The following is a 17,364-nucleotide window of genomic DNA, read 5'->3' as shown; positions in this document are numbered from 1 at the left end:
TTATGAAGTCCTACGTGAAGTTCACGGCGTCAATTACGAGGTTTCACCATTAGTTTGATCCATCCTAAAGTCCAATGCCTGTTGACATTGTGGGCATTTCACAGCTAAAGCCATACTTCGCTTACAGTTCTTCGCCTAACATGCGCCTAAATGGCGCTTCAGCACCCGGGGATGCTGTTACGGAAGGATAAAAGAAGAGAAAGGAAGAATATCGCATGAGGCTGATTGCTGTGTGTTGTTGTGGGCCAGCCATATTAACCACATTGACTCTTCTTGTATATATCTATATATATATTGTAAATAAAGTCTGTCCATCCCTGTAACAATATTATAATTATGACCTGAAACCATACCTTTGATTGCCGACTCTAAAACCCAGCCAAATACTTCCTTTTTTTTCGAATTTGTTCTCTTTATCGCCTAATAATTTGGAAAATTTTAAAGCCCCTTCTGTATGAGCAAAATCCGTCAGTGGCTGTACTTACCTATTTGCATAAAAGGTTGAATTTCAATATAACAAGATTTCAATGTAACAAAGTGGCAATTTTACTAATTTTGCTATATTGAGGTTTAACTGTATCAATTTTACAGAAAGCCTTCTTTTATTAAAATAAATTTTAGATGTGCCGGGTTACTATGGGAATGTTAAGGGAAATTATGACTACTCCCCATTATATCTCATAAACACAAGACTTCCTGGTATTGATCAATCATACCTTGTCCCCACTGTATTTATACTTATGGCACTGTGGGTAAAGAGAAAAATAAACACTTTTTTTATGTGATGAGGTTTGACTGTATCCCATTCAGGTGCTGTTATTGGAGCAGTGCATGCCAAGATGAAAGCTCAGAATGCCACATACTACTGAAAATAATATGAGGAAAGGAAAGAACATGCTACTATGCTACATCTAAATTTACAATAGAGGGTGAACTGCAGGCACAGCTGTGTATATGCAAAACAGCTTACATATCCAGTGCATACAGTTTCCTCTTCAATCAGAGTGCACTTGTCCGCTGTCGCTCCATTCTTTGGTTGATCCACTAGACTGCAAACAAACATTTTAGCTGTGTGAGCAAGAACAAAGACACAGGAACAAGCTTTCACACATTAAATCCTTTCTCAGCACAGAGGAATGAATCATATGCGAAACTACACCAGCAGCTCCCATTGTACAGTTGAAGGCATAATGCCTGTAAGTGCTCCATCCTGCCAGCTGCAAGTTCATACCAATTTGTGAAGCACCACCATGGTTAGCTATATGCAGAAGCCTTTTTAGAGAATTTTAAACAAAGTTTATTATCACCACAGTGCCAACTTGTAACACTATAAAAGACGGGAGCAAGCTCCGAGAAATGGAAGCTTGCAGCTCTTCAAAACCAACCTCTTTACAAGTGACTAGCGCAATCACTGATGGTAATCACTGTTTGCCATGCCCACATCTTGGTATACTGCATTAGCAATGAGCAGCTGCCTGCATACATCCTAGCAGTCTTTGGTTTGCGCTTGTCCTTGCTGCCTTTTTAGTGTCCCGTGTTCGCTCTTGCGCTTGTCACTTCAGCATGGAGTACCAACTAGCCTTGTCTTACACCCTGCTCTCTGCAAGGCAGGGAAATAAGAATAACAGCTGTGACCTGAGAATTTCAAAGGCAAGCAACCACTTGATTATGAACACATATGTCAGGCAGGTTATGCGACACAGGCAGTTTCAGTGGCCCCCAGGTCAATAATTTATTTAAGTGGTCAAAAAATGTCAAACTCCATCATGTTTTAGAAGGCCTTCAAAAAGTGGGGACATGTTCTTTGTGCCTTGTTTGTCACAAAAAAAAAAAATTAAAATCAAGATGGTTGCAATGGATTCCTCAACCCCCAAGAATGATCTTTTAAATCAACAAACGGCACTGAGAGTGCACCTATCCGTGAAAAAAATACTGCAGAGTACAGTTACATTATCGCCAAAACAGTCTGCAAATCTAAATACAGCCTGTGCAAAGGTGCATTATAAAAAGCCTCCTCAGAAAGGCAACAATGAGCATTTTATAAGTCTTGCCAGCATTAAAACTGGTTATCTTTGATAGCTAAGACAGCTAGGTGACTCCACGAGAGATGAACACAGGTCCAAAAATTCATATTCTAGTTTCTATTGAATATTTTATATTTTATGCGCATAATCACTCAGTAGCACAGAAGTTAACGTCGTTTCTTTGGCAAATGCACAATTTAAAAGGAAAAAAAATTACCCAAGGTCTTTAGTGTGGAGGCACCATTTCAAGGCACCGAGCATTCTCACCAATTCACAAAAATGTGAAATACGAAATATTAAGGCTACAAAGAATGCTTTGTGTAAAACAAATATGTAGAGAAGAGTCAGCTAGGATTGCTTGAGGCTTCTGTGTAAAACAAGTGTTTTAGAAAATTTTCTTAATCTGCAACACTTCAAAAGTTGCAACATTTACAGATTTTTGTCTCCTAAATCAAAGAATATAAGACTTTCAAATTTGGTGGACTTTGAGAACTTGACCTGTTCAAAAATTGTGCTGAATATTGTTGCTGTATCAGAAATACACACATAATTTGCCTCAAATGTCTAGTTTTTATGAAAATGAACATTATTTGAAAATCAAAATAACAAGAAAACACTATCGTTAATTTTCTCTGTATCTTCTAAACAGGTGTTCACAGACCTTGAAGAAAGAACATTAAAAACATGTTGCCTATAATTATTTTGTTTACAGTGACAATATAGTTGGTAGAAATTTTAAACAAATGACAGCACAGCCGAAACAGTCAGAATGAATGTAGCTTAATCTGATTGAGGCGACGGCGGCAACACTGCAGGAAAATTTTAACGTATTTCGTTTCACTTGCACCGTCTGCCACCTCCTCAAGTGGATCCATGCCCCATTTTAGTACATGCTACCAACTCATTAAAAACAGACAATTTTATAACAACCTCATCTGAAAGGGCAACAAAATAGGGGCGCAAATAATGGCCAAGGAGAGGCCTGAATGCCCATATTTACATCAGAGAGTTGGAGATTGTAGAATGCCATGCTTGAAATCCTAATTCTAGCCTACCAAAGTTGCCTTTCTGTTGCAATCATGGTCAAGTTTAGGCAAGTCAGAGGGTTATCCCCCTCCCCCTTTCTTTTTGTCCTATTGTCCCTTTTTTTAGCACCTGGCTGCATCCTGGCAAAGCTCTCTTAAAAAGCAGTGTTCATGTTATGCATCAAAAACATTGTCCCATGTCTTGTTGATTTTTTAACCTGCCAATATGAATATAGTCAAATAACCCAGTATGCAAGCAAATGAAATATGTGGACATTCACTTGGTCAAATAATTAGGGGTGTGCGAATATTGAAAAATGGATTTTGAATTGAATACAGAATTGAATCAAGAAAAAAGGAGCATACCGAATTGAATATTGAATATCAGAAAAATATCATTAAATTTAATGCTTACAAATCTTGTGCAAGAAAAGACAGTGCTGCACTTGTTGAAAGTCTCCTACCATTGGATAACAAGAATTTAATAAATAAGCTATCAGTAACTTGGGTACAAAGAAATCAATATATACAGTATGGTTTTATAAAAGGAAACTCCAAATTAAGCCAGCACTGATAACAGATCTGTTCTAGTACATGAGGGTCTGGAAAATATGTCTTTTTATCAATAGAATGCCTGTTAAAATAGAAGTGGTTTTTCCCCTCTCTCATTGTGCTCTACTGAATGCTAATGAGGTTCTCAGTTTAACAGAGGATCTATGTTTTATGGCAACCTTTTATTGCAAAAAGGTATTGTTTTCTAATTTTCCTCCAAAATACAGCCGGGCCTTCCCATCATTGCAGCAGGTTGGTTATCAAAAGGCTAATCTGCACGGCAGACGAAAGCGCAGACTGTGCATGACGTGACTCGATCACCGTTTCGCGTGTAGCCATCGTTGGTGTTGTGCAGCTCGACTGCGATCAGTGCTGATGGTAAAGAGCAGGCGACGTTTTGTTGTTAGGTTCGACTTGATTTACCATTTGTCAGGGATTTTGAAATCTGGAGAGCCACAGCAAAATTGCGCGACATCGTTTTGGACAGGAACAAGCCTGCTCCAAAATGGCATTGTGCGATCTTGTGCAGGGTATTGTGTACAAGATTACTTGCACGGAATGCAATGTGTCGTATATTGACGAAACTAAATACATCCCTGAAAGAATTCATTGACACAAGAATGACCTTTGCCACCTGAATGCTGTGGCAGAACACTGCAAGCTTTTCGACCACTGTTATGACTGCAGTAGACAACATGCTGTTCAACGTGTGCAAGAGTCAAATGTGAGAACTAAGCAGGGAAGATAATCAGAGGACAGTTCCCATGCGATGCTGGGTGCTGCTAATTTTCCTGTAACGAGCTCCCCTCGTCAGGGAAGAAGGGAGGCAGAGACGACGCGAAGGACTCATGGACATTTCCCGGAAGAAAGCATCTGCGAATTGGTGCCGACCCTATACTGAGAAGCAGCGAGAATACCAGTTCGGAGTAAAAGATCTCCTCTCTCGTTCCCATGACCAGACCCGCTCTCTGCCTTTGTACCCACTGGAACTTAGCGGAGTTGCCAGTCCAATATTCCGTCTGCGACAGTGTTGTTTGTGCTTCTTGACTGGTTGTCGTCCTGTTGGGTTGTGACCTGTGTGTGATTGGCTACCGTCAGGAAGGAGGGTTGGAACAGAGGTGTTATAATGAGTGTGGAGAGAAAACAAACTGCTCTAGGCCTTGGAAACGAGGCTCATCCAGAGGCTCATTGCAAAACTCTTGACTTTTTTCTGTTTTTCCTATTCAACGATGTAAATGAGTTTTATTTAAGTGCCAGTAAACTGGTTGGTTTTCTATTTCCCAACTTCCGAGCTTTTGATTCAACTCAAACTCTCCGCCACGCTACTATATGGAGCCGAGTTTGAGACATACCCTAGAGCCGCAACACCACCACATTAGCCCCAATGGGGTCATTGTCTTGGAGGGCAAAAATTATCACTGGCGGCATCTTCTTTTGGAGTCCTTGCCCATTAAAAAAATGACAAAAGACATCAAACGTTCTTCAGGAACACTTCCACTTTTCATTTCCAAGGACTGCACAAAGTCTCCACATATCTCATACCATCTCACCCCTGAAGAAAGAGCCAGTTGAGCTCTGAAATATCAAGATTTTAAAATAAAATTTAATTAAGGTTTCTTCATTTTTTAGTTCCGTTGTTATGAAACATGTAGATCTTTGCTGAATGTGCACCTTTGATTCACTTACTCTTTACTGCAATACAGTAGAACCTCGTTGACACAATCCTGTTTTGTACAATTCCCCAGTGCCAACGTTCCTGATCGAGAACACAAAAAATGACGCAATACAGTTACGATTCTTTTTTTACCAGTTATTACACTTGTGAAAAACAAAATTTTTTGGCACTGGCGCTCGGTACATTACCAAACTGCGATCGTATGACACATTTTCCAGATGCTAGATCTCACGTGAACAAGATATGACGCGAGGCACATACAATCAAGAGCAGTAGGTACTCGCCATGGCAGCTTCCTCATAGTACTCACTTGACCATGTCACGTGAAGATGCTGGCACACAATCAGTTCCCTCTTCTGGTATTAGCAAATCTGCTTGCCGTTCGTTGCACATCACATTCACAGCTACCACCGCCAACCCTATTGCAAAAAGCATCTTCACCTATTTGTTTTGCAGCACGTGTGGTACAGTGCCGTTGAAAGCATACTGCATGCTTTAGATAGGTGATAACCCAATTGCGCCACATGTCCATGCTGCAGACAGCACGAAGTGAGCATCGTGTACTGTTCTTGTGGCATTGCATGCATTGCATCCGAGAGTGTCCACCACTGCTTCAGTTTCCAGTCGCCCGCTTAAATATGAAAACGCCAATGCGCATTTCAGGTCGCTCAGCCTCTCCAGGTCAATCGCGTCGGCGTCTCATGCCTTAATGATTCCCACCGAGTGGGTGTGTCAAAACTTCCCACCAAGATACTCTGTCTGAAAAAGCTGCTATTTCGAGGAGTAAAAACGTAAGCTTACTGAAGCTGCAAAAACGACAATGCACACCTTGGGCCGCTTGGGCCCCGCCAGCTTGGTGCACATTGGCGTCTCGTGCTGCAACAATTCATGCAACGCTCTGCATTACGTAGATGTCAACAACATTTGAGTTGGCCTAACTTTTGGGCGGCTTCAGGTCATACGCTTTCCCAATTAGTATGTTTCTTTCTTGCATTTTTTCCCCAAGACGTATGAATGAGGTTCTACTGTATATGACAAATGGGATGCAGAACTTTAAACGAAGTCTGTCATGGTTGAGCAGTGCGTGGCATACAACATGGCATGCCGACTACGCAGCTGAACAAGGCTAATACACTACTTTCGCATGGGTCTGAAGTGTGAACGGGTGATGCGAGCATTTAGAGTTAGCATCGCAATCAGTTTCTCAAACAACATTTCACAGCACGAGTGACTTGCGACACATATCTGCAAAAAACAATAAACAAATAGACTTTTGCATGTTTGATGTGGTTTTGGAGAAACAAATCGGTAAATTACTATTTTTCAAGATCTTGGGAGAGAGTCCGAGATGTTTGGAGTTTCCAGATAATCTTCGAATTGGTCCGTATTATATTTTGTATCATGAATATATCGAACTATTTTGCGATCCCCAAGAAGTTTTCAATGCCTTTTCTTTTTTTTATTACGGAATTGACTGTATTAAAGGCAAAACTGCACTCCAGAATGCTTGCATTCAAAACATCCTGAATGAGCAGCCCGTTTGATGGGCCCTCACTGTAGACAGTTAGAAAAACCTGAGATGCACTTTCCATAACATAGGGAGTATGTGCTGTTGCATGCACGTGCACTTTACATACACAGATGCATAGTTATTACCAAATGAAAGTGAGCTAATGGCACCATTGGTGAATGCTATGCATCAGACACAAGTTTCATAGTCCTTTGGCTCAATCTGCCCAGCTCAGGACCATTAAGGAAACCAACTGATTTCACTGGAGGTAGCATCAGCTGCACCTTGCACACACCTGTCCTTGGAGCCATTCTCGCTGGCAGTTGCAAGATTGTTGCTACTAGGGTGTGCCTTGATGTGGTGCTGGATAAATGCTGCAAACTCGCTCCTTTCACGACCCACAAGGTCAGTGTAAGTGCCCTGCTCTTGCACCACCCCATGGTTGAGCAGCACAATCCAGTCTACCTGAGGCAGGTAAGTCACCGAGTGCGTCACCATAATTCTTGTCTGCACAAAAGAAGAAAAAAAGTACATTTTCAGGTTTTCAAACCACATATAGTTTTCAGATAATCCAATTTATCAGTGAGGTTTAATGTCACAAAGAAATGGCTGTACTATGCGAAACGCCGCGATAGAGTGTTCCAGCTTGGTACACAACAATTTTTCAGATTCTCAAATTTTATAAGTTTTTTCCTTATTTTCATTAAAACACTTGACAGGTGTGACGAAAGGCAGGATGGTGGCCTTTAATTGAACCACCTTTTGCTGCATATAGTTAATAGATTCGGCATTAAATAGACTCCAGCATATATGTAGTCTTCAGGTGTACAACACAAAAAATATAAAGAATATACCCAGGGTGTCAAAGCTAACTGTAGCCAAAGGTTTAAAAATATTCAGGGGCACTACAGGACGATACAACTAAAAGCATGTTGTGAGTCACGCTACAGAGCAAATCTAAATTTCTGCAGTGTAATATTTAGTCCAGATTAGTTAGTCGACTCCACAGGTCTCGAATATATATATATATATATATTCAAAATAAGGTGGTGACGAATGTTATGAAAACATTTTAGCAATGTTTTGGCCTAAGGACCGACCTTTGTCGGAGTAAATGTCAGGTTCGCGCTGACGAATGCCGGTCCCTCGGCCGAAACGTAGCAAAAAATGTTTTCATAACGTTCACCGCCTCCTTTTTTTGAATTTGTGCCTTCGAGTATGGCATCAAAAGAACCTTTCTTTCTCAATTTTTTTGGAAATAAATAAATAAATAAATAAATAAATAAATAAATATATATATATATATATATATATATATATATACACACACACACAAATACACACACACACACACACACACACATATAAAGAAGATCCAATGAGAAAATTGTAGAGTATTCTAGAAAAGTGCCAATTCAGAAGTAATAGTATGTATTTCAATTCTGATCTGCTTTGCAATAATTTTTCTGCATAATAAAAAAGTTTACAAAAAAAAGAATAGCATGTTGAGCAAATTAGAGAAGAGTGGTAACATGTTCATGTCATCATAGTGGTCATGCGTGTGGCTCTAATGACCACTTGTGAAAATTTGCTACAAATGTACGGACAGACCTGTTGCCTAAAGGAGGCCTACAGGTAAAGCTTGTTGAACGGCACTGATTTCCTCGATGCGGCAATCTTGTGTACTTCGTAGACAGGACATGACGTCAAGGTGTGACATAATGCTCATTGGTTAAAAATGTAACCTGCGATTTACGTTCGCACAATATTGCGAGTACTGAATAAATAACTATGCCATTATGTTTTCAAACCATTTCAAGTACTGCACAGCCACATGCAAGGTGTTGCAATCACGGGAAAGATGCATCATATGCCAAGCACTTTGGTGTGCCAATAGTCGCCTTATAACCATAAAGTGATGCCATTACCTCCGAGACTAGACCGCGGAGGCTGTGGGAACTCCAGCAACAGGCTGAGCAGGCTTGGCAATCGTGCCGTTCCAACTTTTGCTAGAGCACTGCTGCTATTGGTGTCACCACATGATTTCACAGGAGAGTGAAATGCAGCATCTTGAGCAGTGAAAATTTGAGTGGGGGATAACTCTTATTTTGATTGTTTGATTATTTTGTTTGTGTGGGTCAATATTCATACTTCTTTTTGCTCTGAGTTATATGACATGCTGAGAGAATAGATATAGAGTAAATATGATGACCCCAAAAAAAGTGTTGCAGAGCCTGCCCCTTTAATTGAATGTGTTGCTGAGGTAGTTATTTCATACTTGCACATTTAACAAGAGAATGCCTGAGACAAAAGAAGGTAAACATAGGACAAGTGCTAGTGCAATTGAAATTAATTTGGAGTGAATAAGTGAATTACGGAATTACGGAATAAGTGAATTACGGAACGAATCTCGCACTTGGCGGAATCAACAATGAGGACCTCCATATCGGACGGCTGCCAAGCCAAAAATGAGCGGCGCAGCGAAGTGCCGCCGGGGGGAATCGAGAGTGAAGGAACAGCCGCAGGCAACAGTGTTGCTGGATTTCGCCTCGCACCTTCCCGTCAGGCTGGAACTCTTTGGGAACCTTATTTCTGGATCGACCCTCGTACTAAACAGAACCCCTCATACGCTGTACACGGCAGAGATGCCAATTCTGTGGCGTACTTTGCAAGCTTTCATATTAAGAAAGAAAGAAGAAAAGTGACATACAACCAATGTAAACATCACTGTAGCACTCTGACTTCCAGGTATTGTGATGCAACCTCAAGTGCATCCGAGAGATCACACACTTGTAACTGTTTATCATTTCAAACTATTAGCAATCTTAGTACTAGGCATATATATAGTGCCGTGAAATTATTCAACTAGCTAGTTAGTATTTGAGTGGAACTAAATTTTAAGTGCGCACTGATCCTAAATATATTCATGTGAAATACACTTTTTTCGGTGCAGTGCAGCCAAACCCAATGAAGTTCAGTGCTCACCTTATGAATCAACACGAACATATCAGGTCTTCACAGTGCCACTGAAGCACTGAAAGTTTGCTAAGCAGTCTGCACTACTACGATCGCATTTTCAGACAAACAGTGGTACCACTTGTAGAAGGGAAGCATGTAGGCATTACCTTTGACTTCAGGATTCCATTGGGCCCTATTACGTGCTCAAATAGGTGGGCCGCAACATGGACGTCTACAGCGCTGAAGGGGTCATCCAGGAGGTAGATGTCCGCATCATGATACACTGCTCTGGCCAGGCTAAGACGCAGCTTTTGACCACCACTCAAGTTGATGCCCTAAAAGGAATCACATTTATTGGCGCAGGCTAATACCAGCATCCACTAAAGCAGGCACTGAGGGTGCAAAATGGGCCTACTGAAAAACATAGCTAGCTACAGGCCCACAGAAAGACAACAAAACAGGCACTGCACTAGGCCCTTGGCTTCTGGACTGGCCTTTTCAAGCCCAGCACCTGTGCTGTCCAGCTTCTTGTGGTTCTGTGGCTAGCAACATTTTTCAGAATGTTAATGCACTACCAACTAGCAATTCTTTGCACTTTTGTATGGTAAAAAATGCTATTGTTGTGTGATCTAGCTGCAGTGAGTGTGTGTCAATGCAACATTAACATGTTCTCAATATTTTTTAAAATTCTTTCCTCCTGCTTCACTTTTCACCTTCACCATACTTACTCCTGTTCTTCACCTACTATTCTTTCTCCGCGTACCTTTTCTCTTCTAGAAATGGAGTTGTGCCCCTCCTGGTGGCAGTTGCTAGCTAGCTCTCTTTTTTTCTCTCTGCAATTGTTTTAATGCGATAGTGTTAAGGGCCCAGGGTCGCAGAAAATGCTGTGTTGGCATCTGAGTTGTCCATCAGATAAAATCATCTTGAACCACAACCACACAGGCCCTTCGAGTGGTGCACAGGTGTTACTGAACTATTTGAATTGCTCAAAGTTAAATGCATCAGAAAATTTGTTAAGTCCGACTTACACATAACCTACACATGTGAAAGCATCGGACTGTACTTTAATATATGAGAAAACATAATATTGTGATGCGGAAACTCAAACACAGACTCCTCAATCAAAGTACAGCAATGTACGACGGTACCTTTTCCCCAATCTCAGTGTTTTCTCCGCCAGGGAGCATATCCAGGTCTGGCAAAAGAGCACAGCCCTCGATGACTTCCTGATAGCGGTCTTCATCCAGTGAGTTCATGAAGACCACATTATGCTTGACTGTGGCATTCTGGATCCAGGACTGTTGTGGAACGTAAGCTATCCGACCCTTAAACATAAAATATGAATAACACTTTATTCTGAGTCGCAATACAAGATGATATGTGAGGTACGAGAAATAAAAGAAAACCACATGAATATAAACCACATGACCCTTCTTTTTTTACACTCGAAGTGCTAAGACACCTACTGAGGTGCTTTCAACGTCAGCCTTTCACACTGATATGTGGCCATAATGGCAGGGCAGTAGAGAAATGCTAATCAAACAGAATATGGCTGAATAGAAAAACAGTGCAGGAATAGAGAAACAGAAAGCAAAAGTTGACTGTTAACCAAATTTTATTTTTTACAAGGCAACATAAAGGAAAAAGGAAAAAAAAGTAGGCAGTAATTGAGTACTAATCATACATGTAAAAGAAATGCCATTAAGACTTATTTGGTGTATGAAAGAAATGGCATTACGGTTTCTCTGGAATATGACACCGATGCCACTTTGGAGAGTGCGACCGATGACAGACTCATGCGGCACCCTTCTTGAGGATGTGAAAAGCTTCGTAAATTTTGTATGGACATGATCTCAATAATGTTTAAGAGCACCTTGCACTGATTAAATGGACTTACAGTCATACTGGCAGGAGGCAAAAATGAGCAACAAGGTGACTGCCCTCCCCATACGTTATTAAATAAACAAATTCCCTCTGGTGTCATTTACACAACATCCATTTCAGCTGATGTAGCAATGACCATGTGAAAGGAAGATGTCATACACAACATAACGACAGTCAACAAATTTTCTTCGACACTTATCTCTAGGGGTGTGCGAACATCAAATCATAGACTCTGACTCGAATATCAAAAACATCTTTCACAAAATTTTATGTTTACAAATTTGGGCGAGAAAACATGGTGCTGCACATGCTCAGGAGTCTCCTTGCATTGCATAACGAGAATGTAGCAAGCTATCAGTAACTCAGGTACATAAAAATCAAGATATGCAGTATGGTCTACTATTATTAGAGGGAACCCTAACTTAGTATGCCAGCACTGATTACAGCTCAGTTATAGTATATGAATGCCTGGAAAATATTTTTTATCTATAGGATGTGTGTTGAACAGAGCCAACTTTTTTTCTCTCACTGATGCTAAACAATCAGTGACATTATTCTGTACTCGATACCAATTAGGTTCAAAACTTAATAGTGGACCTGTGTTTTGTGGCAATCTTTTATTGTATAGGAAGTTTCGCTTTCCAGTTTTCCTCCAAAATACAGAAAGGCTTTCCCATCTGTCATGAAGTGCGTGACAGAATGCAAAACAGAATGAGAGGCTGGAGCAGCTGACGATGGAGCAGCTTACACTAGCAAGAGGATGGCCAAACAAGAGTGAAAGTCTGTGCTGTGCAAGGAAGAAATTGCTTGTGGCAGCGCGAGTAAACAGCAGTCGGACAAGATTGTTTGAACATCACTGCAGTGGGTGGGTGCGACCAGGCCCACAGGGACAGCTGAACCTGCATATACGCACGAGGTGCTGAAGATTGAGCGCCGTTCTACAAAACGAAGAGTGCCTCGGGTTGTCAACATGAACACGATGCACGAGTTTTCTGCTGTCATCCATTAGAGTTTGCTGCCTGTTGCCATCGACTGTCAAGATTGCTGTTGGCTTTTGTTGGAGTCGGCTGCCATCTACCAAGCCAGACCCCGTCTAGCTTTCCTGCTTCATTCTGCCACTTCTTTCCCTCGCGTCGGCCATCAGCTTACTGGTGACAGCTCTACCGCAACAACCATCACCAGCACCGGAAGTCTTCAGCCTTTGCCCAGCAAACTTGTGAGACTGACTTTGTGATGATGTGGATAGTGGCATGTGCCGGTGACAAGACTAGCTTGGAATGATGATCGTGTTGTGGCAATAACAAGAAAAAAATTGGTGATGGTGATTGAGAAGGAAGACCACATGCCACCAACAAGGAAGCGGTGTGTAGAGTGCGCAGAGCATGAGAGCGAGTGGAAGTCTCGAACGGCAGCTCGCAGAGCGGTGCTTCCTGCTGGGCATCGGGGCGCCTGAGCTACCTGTCCGTCAACCAAGCCCAACGTTCTAGCGGCTGAGGCGTTACAGGCCAGGTGTTATGTACCAGTGACCTGCTGTTATAGCGGCCTGGTGCAGTGCTTACTACTGGGCACCGGGGCACCTGAGCTACCTGTCTGTCAACCAAACCCGACGTTCTAGCGGCTGAGGCGTTACAGGCCAGGTGTTATGGGCCAGCTACAGCAGTGGCCTGGTGTTCTGCCAGCCTGCTGTTCCCCTGCTTCCACGTCATGACAAGGTGAAGCGTGATGATGATGTCGTAAGACGTGGCCCTCGCAAGCAACACACCAGCTGTCTTCAAGTGTCAGACGATGTGGCGACGTACTACGCAACAACAACCATTATGGTCACCACAATGACGACACACGCTGGTGAGTTGAGATCCATGAGTGTTACAAACGACTTCCGAATTCTAGTGTGTATGTATGTATATCGTCGGTATCATGTTAGTGTATCTGTTTAAGCACTGTGTTCACGTAAAAAGCTCCTGTCTGCCGTGTCGTTATTAAAAGGATCCTGGGCCTAATGGAAACAGCAAGTATGTTTCCATCACAATCTCGCGAGCCTGCCAGGATCCACCAGCAATATCACAAATGTGGAGACCGGCATTCGGGTGTATACACTCAACACTAGACGACCGATATGGATTTAGACAAGTTAGCTGCCACTGCAACACAGTTAGGCTTGTCTGGCGCTGAATTTTGCGAGTGGATGGGAAGAGAACAGGCTAGGCAGTGGGACGAACGAGCAGCTGAGCGCAAAGCAGCCAAAGAAGCAGCAGGAAGTCAGCGGTTAGCCCTCGAATCATCATCGTCGTCATCATCATCAGCAGCAGCAGCTGCAGCAGCAGCAGCAGCAGCAGCAGCGTGGTTACGCCCACTGCAAAGCAAAGGCTTCTCCCATACTTCTCCAACAACCCCGGTCATGTACTATTGGTGGCTATGTCGTCCCTGCAAACTTCTTAATCTCATCCGCCCACCTAACTTTCAGCCACCCCCTGCTACGCTTCCCTTCCCTTGAAATCCAGTCCGTAACCCTTAATGACTATCAGTTATCTTCCCTCCTCATTACATGTCCTGCCCATGCCCATTTCTTTTTCTTGATTGCAACTAAGATATCATTACCTCGCGTTTGTTGCCTCACCCAATCTTCCTGGTCATCATGACTGGATGTAGGGGCATAGACCTGTACATCCTTCATTTTGTAGTTCTTATTAAGTTCCACAACAAGACCTGCCACCCTCTCGTTAATGCAATAGAATTCCTGTATGTTACCAGCTATGTTCTTATTAATCAGGAATCCGACTCCTAGTTCTCGTCTCACCGCTAAGCCCTGATAGCACAGGACGTGCCCGCTCTTTAGCACTGTATATGCTTCTTTTGGCCTCCTAACTTCACTGAGCCCTATTAAATCCCATTTACTGCCCTCTAATTCCTCCTAATAATTCCTCATTTGTAGCCGTTGAGACAGCTACAAATCTTGCAGCTGAAGCTCAAGCTTTAAGATGGAGTGCAGAGCCAGACATCGGCCCCTACCGTGCCGATAACGTCACCAAGCCTACCCTGCTTCAATCCCCAGAAGCTACTGCCACCATTCGATGAACGACGTGACGACCTCCACACATATCTGTATAGGTTTGAGCGTGTAGCCACTGGACAGGACTGGCCTAGAGATAATTGGGGTGCCACCATAAGCATGTGCTTAACTGGTGAGGCATTAACTGTGATGGGGCGTATAACTGCTGCTGACTCCCTAGATTACGAGAAGGTAAAGAAGGCGCTTCTTCAACACTTCAGATTTACAGCCCAAGGGTACAAAGAAAAATTTCGTAAAGTACGACCAGAACATGGCGAAACAGGAAAACAGTTTGCCGCACGGATCTCAAGCTACTTTGATAACTGGATCGCGATGGCTGACATTCCTAAAATGTTTGAAAACTTCCAGGATAAGGTTATCACTGAGCAGTTCTTGCATTGCTGCCACCTCAAGCCTGCCATCTTCCTCAAGGAAAGGGAATGCAAAACCCTTCCATCCCTTGAGGACACAACCGCCCATTTCCTCAAAGCCTGGGTCATCAATAATATTGGGAGAGTAGCGGACGATGCCAAGAGGGTCAATCAAGCCAGTGTGGTACCCCACAACAAACAGCAGCAGACTTGTTTTCTTTACAACCGCAAGGGCACACAGCGCCTGATTGTCAAAGCACTTCAAGAGAGACTGAGATATGCAAATCATGCGGGTGGACTGGGCACAAAACAGCTGACTGCAAGATTAAGCCGAAGGAGAAGCACGTATCTTGCGTCATAGCAGACAATGTGGAAAATCAAGATTCTGGTTTGCTGGTCAAATCCACAGAAGAAATATGCGCTACAATTCAATGCAGCAAAACGATCAAGAAGCCGCCAATGTTATCAATAGATACTATGCCAGTTGTAGATGGACAAGTACTAGGACAAGTAGCACACGTTCTGCGAGATACGGGCAGGAACACAACCATTGTGCGGCGTGATTTGGTTCCCGATGAGCGCCTAACTGGTAAAACCAGGAAAGTTGTACTGTTGGATGGCAATGGCAAGGACTTCCCCGAAGCACACATCCGAATTCATACACCTTACTTCATTGGCTACGTAAATGCACAATGCATGAGTAATCCTCTATATGACCTCGTGCTTGGCAATATTCCAGGAGTAAGAGAGCCAGAAGAGCCAGATCCTGATCGGGAATGTCTAGATGTGCCTCCCGAAGCAAATAATTCGAGTCCACCACCGACATCTGGAGGAAGGTCAGACATAGTTTTTGCTGTCGCATGGACACAGAAGAAAACAAACTCTGTGATAAAAGTGCTGTTCACAGATTTGTCAAAGTTACTCCAGAACAACTAGCCGAGGAACAGAAAAAGGACCCAAGTCTTAAGAGTAGCTTCAGTGAGATTGGAATGCGACTTTGTTCAAAGAAAGACATGGAGTATTATTTTTCTGAAGATGCAGGTCTTTTGTACAGTCACTACAGTCTACCTACGGTAGAACTTTTAAACAAGTAGTCGTCCCAACAAGGTTTCGACTTCATATTGTGAAAGTTGCTCCCGAACCAAACCAAAACAACAAGGAAACAAAGGTTCCAGTGGCTAGTTTCAATACATCAAAAAAATTTTGCCACCAATCGCATGATGACAGTTGCGAGGCATACAACAGTAACAATCTGTAGCTTAACACCAGCATGGTTTCAAAAACCGTTGGACAACTTCAGTAACATGTTAGGAGGCAGTGTTCAATTGAAATTGAGTGGACACGGCAGCACCGCCGTGACAATGTCGCCTGACGTGCCCCGCTCTTTATGCAGGTTTTCTGCGCGTGCCTTAGCTTCATCGCTGGAGGCGCTACACAATCCTTCGTCGCTGGAAACATCACCCTTCACTACGATGCTGGCCTACTGAGACACTTCTGTGTGGGCAGTTACTTCGGCCAGTTTGCTGAGCTCACCTCTACCCAAGAGCATCGACACGTGGATGGTTTTTTCGGCTCACCATCAGGGGGCACAATGATGTCAGGACGCATGCCCAGAAGGGATCAGCTGCATGCTACAGAAGCGTGCCCATTGCTACCAGCACCGCCGTGACAATGTCGCCTGACTTGCCGCTCTTTATGCAGGTTGGTGGCTGAAAAAATGGCTTCCATTGTGATGTTCTTGGCCATATAGTGCTGCCATGTCCAGAGGTTGTCGTTGACTGTATATGCGACTATTTTTCTATTGCGGGTGTGTTGTTGAGTCTGCCTGGGGACGTGGAGAAAAATCCAGGACCAATAACGGAAGAAATGTGCAAGGAATTGCTCCATAACCAGAAGGAAATTTTGTCTAAACTCACTGCGGTTCAAGACAAGCAAGACTCGTTTGAAACAAGAATCCTAGACATGCACAACCGGCTTCTTGTTATCGAGACTAAAGTACAAAGCTTAGACGAGACTCGGAACAGGCTCGCAACGCTTGAGGGAATTGTAGCCGACCACAGTATCGAAACATCTAGTCTGGTCAAACATCTGGATGATCTGGATAACCGTTCACAACGAAATAATCTTATCATTAGAGGAATAAAAGAAGACAAACATGAAAACGAAGAGACCCTATTAATCAAACTAAAAGACGGAATCTTCAGCGCTACTCGAAAAATGAATGTATCTTCTATTGAAGGAATTCATAGGATGGACAAGAAAATTTCACGTAGAACTCGACCAGTCATCTTGAGGATGGCAGACTTTAGGGATAAA

The 17,364-nt window shown here is 42.9% G+C and overlaps 1 protein-coding gene across 6 annotated transcripts in view; it reads right to left on the bottom strand.

Annotated features, from left to right (window-relative positions):
* Nucleotides 1-17,364, bottom strand: part of LOC135920177 (multidrug resistance-associated protein 1-like) — a 220,990-nt gene that overhangs the window by 69,320 nt on the left and 134,306 nt on the right. For all 6 annotated transcript variants that reach the window (XM_065454324.1, XM_065454323.1, XM_065454319.1 and 3 more), the window contains 4 exons: nt 10,893-11,069; nt 9,912-10,079; nt 7,082-7,293; nt 971-1,049 (listed from right to left, as the gene is read on the bottom strand). In XM_065454324.1, the coding sequence (XP_065310396.1) occupies nt 971-1,049; nt 7,082-7,293; nt 9,912-10,079; nt 10,893-11,069 (636 nt within the window). The remainder of the gene's footprint in view (nt 1-970; nt 1,050-7,081; nt 7,294-9,911; nt 10,080-10,892; nt 11,070-17,364) is intronic.

Source organism: Dermacentor albipictus, chromosome 3 (assembly GCF_038994185.2).
Source record: "Dermacentor albipictus isolate Rhodes 1998 colony chromosome 3, USDA_Dalb.pri_finalv2, whole genome shotgun sequence".
Classification (NCBI taxonomy): Eukaryota; Metazoa; Arthropoda; class Arachnida; order Ixodida; family Ixodidae; genus Dermacentor; species Dermacentor albipictus.
Note: the sequence above shows the minus strand (reverse complement) of the source record. Positions and strands in the feature narration are given on the sequence as shown.